The following is a 6,081-nucleotide window of genomic DNA, read 5'->3' as shown; positions in this document are numbered from 1 at the left end:
ACTTGTGTAGGAAAATTTGTTAATTTGTGCCCATGTTTTGTATATTTATCACCTAAATTAATGAAAATATAATGCGCGTTTTAAAATCTCTCAACCCATTGGGTCGACCTGAACCCGAAAGTTTTGGTCTTGAACAAGCATTTTTAAACCCCAACCCGAAAGTAACCAACCCAATTCAACCAGAACCCGAAAATAATTTTTTGCAACCCAACCCGACCGACCCGTTTGACAGGCCTACTTACAAATGATATTTAAATGCAGACGCTTACATTGAGATCCTCCATCAGAATTACTGAAGGAACACATTGCAATAAAAGGATTGAAACAGAAAAGGCTCTAGATTCACAACTCCGCATACAGTTAATACACAAGAACGACAACAATAAAATGTCTGCTTTGCTAATTTTGCATGATTTATGCTTGTAATTCCAACAAACACTTGCTCGGCCATAGTAACACTTTGCATAAAAGGGCATTATTCATCACAGGAGGTGGTTTGCTTGGGGGAAAAAATGTCAACAAGCACAATAATGTAGTTTAGTTCTTGCCAGGTTGCCATGACTGGTACCTGGTCCAGTCTCGTTGCCCAGGATTGAGTGCATGGCCTTTGGAGTGGTAAATTTTTTCATCACCCTCTCCAGTGAAGTTCTCCTTGTGTCCAATTCCATATCTGCTCGGCTTCAACATAAGAATCTGCAAAAATTGTATGTTGTGTTTAGTCAGATTATGGTACACCAATTAATGAGTAATAATAATAATAAAATGCTTTCACTTGGCGGACTAACCTCGTCCCCTGTGTGATCAGTGACGTGGTGAAGCCAACCATGCCATTCTGGTGGCACTTGAGAAGCATTATAGCGGTTCTTGCTTGCATATTCTACCCACCTGTGTCTTCCTGCAAAAGCAACCATACAAGAGAACATCACAATAAGAACTTTCATAAACATCCATTACCAGAGTACCAGGATCAAGAATACAAGAGATATGCATTTTCCATGAAAATTGCTTGGGGTCTATGTTTAAGTCATGACATGGAAAACCATCTCATACTTAACAACTTTTGTCAATTCTCATTGGTACCCTTCTACATTTGAATTTTCTCATGGTACACGAATTGTCTTCTCTACGCGCCTACTAATTACTTGTTAAATAAAATGCACCTACATTTATTAAACGTTATCAAACGTTAAAATTGTGAGCATTTAAGGTTAGGTATAATGCATTCATTTTTCATGGCGGGGAACAGGTTTAGAGCTTCTTGTAATAGCCTAATTCCTGCACAGACTCTCAATAAGTGAAGCAGATTGCATTTCGTGGAGCAAATTGAGAACTCCAACATTGTCACCTAATACTACAAAGCTCTTTGACTATAGTACCATAGGCAACTATATGTCTGGTTGGAATCCTTGCTTAACAATTTTATCCGACAAAGCAGCAGCGCTTGGGAACTTATCACAGTGGATATAGCATTAATTAAGGAAGTGAAGATGAGAAAATTGGGTAATACCCAAACTTAAGTCTGTTACGAAGGGGAGAGAAGTCTAAAATCGAGGAGGCCTAAATGACAGAAGAACTTGGCAATAATGCCAGTAGAATGCATATTAATTAAGTTGTCTGGAGAGAAATAAACTGGTGGAATGAGGGTGTAAAAAGCTGATTAATATTTATTACATGAGGAAGAAGACGCAAAAAAATCAATTGATGGAAGAGGAAGAGTGGAAGTTTGAGTAAAGAAAATCCCAATTTGCAAATGAATCACAGAATTGAAAAAAGAATCACGATCATCAATAGTAGGAATTCAACTCGGAAGGAACTGGACGGTATTGATAAAGCTCAACCTAAATCCTATCAAGAAAATAGCATCCTTAAGCACTCACTAATCCAACGTTTTTAGCGTTCAAATAACATTAGGTGCATTGTAGTCCATAAGTCATTACTAGAAGGGTACCATAGGAAAACCAACTAGATTTTGTGCACCATAGAAAAGTCAAAAGTAGAAGGGTAACAATGAGAACTTCGCAATAAAATTTAGACATGTTCAGAATACTCGGCCTAAGTTCATGATTATTTGGAAGTAATCAATCCAACATGATATACTCTCACGTATCCTACTTCTATATAATTTCAACTATGAAACATCATTCAGGGAGACATATCGACAACCCACCATGAAGAATTGAAAGCTCGCATTACATAAAATCATTTACACGACATTGAGGATGGAAGAAAATAGGAAACGAGAAGGAACTAACCATATTGAGCATTCAGGTTCTCGTAATACTTATTTCCATATAGATCGACACCCACGACCTTTCCCCCGATATTGTGGATTTTGGTTTGCCTTAACACATAAAAGGACAATCCATTAGCTATATAGATAAACTATCTAGTGCCAAATCACGGCCAAAACAAGCAAATAATCATGTTTACAGAATCATCATCACAAACACAGAGATGAGGATCATGAGATGGAATACGTAGTACAGAAAGGTACTAGGTACCTGTTATCACCTACATGTATAACTCAGGTTATAAGAAATCCATGAATAGCATAATTTAATAATTTATAGTTCAATAGGCAGTGCCAATAGAAATCCATGAGTAGCATAATATAAGCTAACTAGAGATGTGTGCCAATACTATGAGAGGTTTATTGCAAATGCAAGCAGTCTCAATTAAGCATATCAGATACATATGGTCTACTGTTTGAAGCAAAGTATATTCTTGGGGGCATATAGAAATTGTGACCATTAAGTGTATACCCAAAAGACAAATAACTATCATACTAAACACAACCGAAAGAAGCTGAGTAAGTGAGAAGGAAGCAGAATTAAAGAAGCCAACAGTGACGTGCAGATTGCTGTGCCCCAACCCCTCATTTTGTTGTCATTAGTCCTTACACCACGAACAAGTCAATGGTTCTTAATTTGTAATGAGGGTGAGAGGTTGAAGGCCTTGAGGCCAAACGCTGGCACCAAAGCCCTAAAACCCGATATCCCAGAAAATCTATTGGATTTAATCCTTCTTGAAATCCAAGATAGTATAGCATATTTTGACCAACTGAAAAATCTTAGGCAAAACCAGGATAATGTTGAACCAAAAGACCCCGATTCAAGGTATATTTAAAAAAAACATGCTAATCCAGTGCCAAGATGCCAAACCACACAATAGAGAGGGATATTAAGCTTGTACTTGTAAATGCCAGCAAGCTAAAGATTGAAATGAGCAATGGTACCATTATTCAGAAAATGCAAGAATTCTATTTGTCCTCCAAACTCCTTATCTAGAGCTTTCAAATGACTGAATTAGTGCTCGGGTCAACTTCGAGTGATTTGAAACTTTCTAAATCATGTCAGGACATTCAGTTGGTTAATGAATTCGAGTCATCTCGGATGGTCGGATAAGGTCAGTTTTCAACAACTCTAGATACTACAAAGATGTCATTTAAATTGCAGACACCAAAGTTCTACAAGATTCAACCATTTGCTAGCAGTAGTTTTCAAATTTTATAATACATCAACAGGAAATTATACTTTATCATATCATCATCATACTATAAAATTATGCATTTCATAAGACAACTTTTGAAAAGAACACTTACAGAAGGTTTCCATCTGGTAGACATCTCCTGAAAACATCAAATTCAGAAATATTAGAAAATTATCAACCAAAAAATACAAATTTAGCGTCATTTTTCAATTCAATCCGACATAAATAAATTCCAATTATCAATCAAATGATAACATTACATGAGATCCAAAATCCCTAATTTAATTTCTGAAAAAAAATCAACATTTTTCTCGAGTTTCTTCAAATTGATTGATGAATCTTTGATATTACAGAAAAAATAAAAAAAAATTAATGAGCAAATAAGAACTTACAGATAACCTTCTTCCCTGAGCTCACGAAGAAAGGTGCCCAAACCCTTCTCCTTGATCGCCTTGAAGGTGTTCCTCACAATCGATGCCATTGATTTTCTCTCTCCTCGCCACAGACTACTCCTTCCGTCTATTTTGTGTCAACGTGTGTAACGCATTTTGCAATATGGGCCTTAAACATCGGTAGACCGTAGACGGTAGTCTAGGCCCAAAGAGTTATCTACGGACTATTGACTTTTTTACTTTTATTTTTTACAATAGTTTTCTTTTTGGTTTTGTTTAAACAAAAATAATTGTAAAATTTGTTTTTTTTTTTTTTTTTTGATAAAATTGTAAAATTTGTAATACCACCTAAAAAAACGAAAAATTATTTTTTACCACCTAAAAAACGAAAAACATATTTTGATGTCCTCTTTCATACGTAGTGTAATATCATTCAAATTCAACTCCGTATAAAGTTTGGTAATTTTCCACAATTCTTTATTCCCCGATCTACATAAATATATGTTCGTTTGTTTTTAGTTGCAATATTTTTCTCAGAAAAAATTGTTTTTACTATCTAGAAAAATCGAAAACTTATTTTTTACCACCTAAAAATTAAAATTTGTATTTTATCTCCAAAGAAAAAAATTAAAACTCATATTTTACCAACTGAAAACGTAAAAAAATATGAAACTGTTATGTGGTGCTCACTGAGTCAATTTTCCTCCAATTTTTTACACCCTCTCTACGGTTTTCTTTAACTCTTTCACCCTCCTCTCTTTACTGCCATTTAATTTTGTCAATTTCGTGAATTAATGAAAGAAAAATTTATGTGAATTCATGGAAAAGAATGAAGTAGGGCAAGAGAAAGAAGTTAAATAAATGAAATTGTGGAAGAAAAGAAAATATCCGAAATATTACCGTTATTGTGGCCTCCCACATAACGGTTTCATCTATTTTTTTCATTTTCATGTGGTAACAAACAAGTTTTAAATATATTTTTTTAGGTGGTAAAATACAAGTTTTATTCTTTTAAGTGGTAAAATTAATTTTTAAATTTTTTTAAGTGGTAAAAACAATTTTTTTTCTTTTTAAAATTACGTTTGACAATGCATAATTTCTTATATGTTTCATATAATAAGTAAAAACGACAAGACAAAAATTGATATCAAAAAAATACACTTCTATAGTACATTAAGACAAGGTAGATTTTATCGTTGTTGTTGCAAATAAAACACAAGGGCAATACAAATTATAAATAGGAGCCGTAAAAATTGGACTTGTGACATACTACCTCTGTCCCTGAAAGTTTTTCACGCTTTCCGTTTAAATTCATTCCTGAGTTCTTTACACTTGTGTTTTATTCTATTTTTTGAATACAATATTTACAATTATACCTTATATTCTGATTTTTTTTTATTCATCCACTTGCATAATTATACCATATATTCTGATTTTTTTATTCATCTACTTTTACACTTAAACAAAATGTCATTTTCACCCACTTGTAAATAACTGCTCCACTTGCAAATAATTACCTCACTTGCTCACCCTCCCTTTTAACTAATCCGTGTGAAAATAGTAATCGTTAAGAACATATAGGAACAGAGGTAGTAATATCATAGCATACACATGCCCCCTAACTCCTCAAACTTCTCAAAGGCTAAAGTCCAAACTTAACAACTATTAATGAGGTTTTTGTTTTTTTAGCATACCACACCTTGTTAACCAGAGTTTAACTCCGACTACATTCGAATCCGATCTGTGTCGACACCTTATTTATGATAGGTGAATTACTTTGGACTCGAGACCTCCTTTAAGTGACATCAAATTATTTTTACCACTTGAGTAACTCTATGTTTTTTTTTCTGGTGATGCATAGAGTAACTCTATGTTTATGAGGTTTTTGTTTAGCAATTAAGAACTTGACTAAAGGTTTGTCACGTGTCTCACGTTGTAGATCCAGCTTCAATTTCCACTCGTGGTTGAAATCGTTTTTGCTTGTTAAAGAAAAGTTATTTTTTTTATTTGTTTTTGAGGGAACCCTTGAAGGGGAGATTAATTAATAAATCAGCTTCAGCTGCACTCAAACAACAATCCGGAGATTCATCAACCCACACTCTCTCGCCAAACTCCCAAGTAGGGTTGGGCATGGGTCCAAGACCCGGCCCAGACCCGGTTGGACCCGACCCATATTTAAGGTTCTGAGTCTAATTATTTG

At 34.5% G+C, this 6,081-nt stretch overlaps 1 protein-coding gene across 1 annotated transcript; it reads right to left on the bottom strand.

Annotated features, from left to right (window-relative positions):
• Positions 1–270: 270 nt before the first annotated feature.
• LOC110786097 (probable NADH dehydrogenase [ubiquinone] 1 alpha subcomplex subunit 12) lies at positions 271–4,033 on the bottom strand. The gene is made up of 5 exons (XM_021990614.2): positions 3,882–4,033; positions 3,602–3,628; positions 2,253–2,341; positions 786–895; positions 271–693 (listed from the first exon to the last, which is right to left on the bottom strand). The coding sequence occupies exons 1-5, from the start codon at positions 3,968–3,970 to the stop codon at positions 538–540; spliced, it is 471 nt and encodes a 156-aa protein (XP_021846306.1). The 5' UTR covers positions 3,971–4,033; the 3' UTR covers positions 271–537.
• Positions 4,034–6,081: the final 2,048 nt, after the last annotated feature.

Source organism: Spinacia oleracea, chromosome 3, assembly GCF_020520425.1.
Source record: "Spinacia oleracea cultivar Varoflay chromosome 3, BTI_SOV_V1, whole genome shotgun sequence".
Taxonomy (NCBI): Eukaryota; Viridiplantae; Streptophyta; class Magnoliopsida; order Caryophyllales; family Amaranthaceae; genus Spinacia; species Spinacia oleracea.
This window is presented reverse-complemented; position numbering and strand designations above follow the sequence as displayed.

Coding starts and splice junctions, on each gene's coding strand:
- LOC110786097 (XM_021990614.2), bottom strand. CDS start 3,970: ATGGCATCGATTGTGAGGAACACCTTCAAGGCGATCAAGGAGAAGGGT. Junction 2,342..3,601: donor CTACCAGATGGAAACCTTCT/GTAAGTGTTCTT, acceptor TTATGTGTTAAG/GCAAACCAAAATCCACAATA. Junction 896..2,252: donor GAACCTGAATGCTCAATATG/GTTAGTTCCTTC, acceptor TTGCTTTTGCAG/GAAGACACAGGTGGGTAGAA.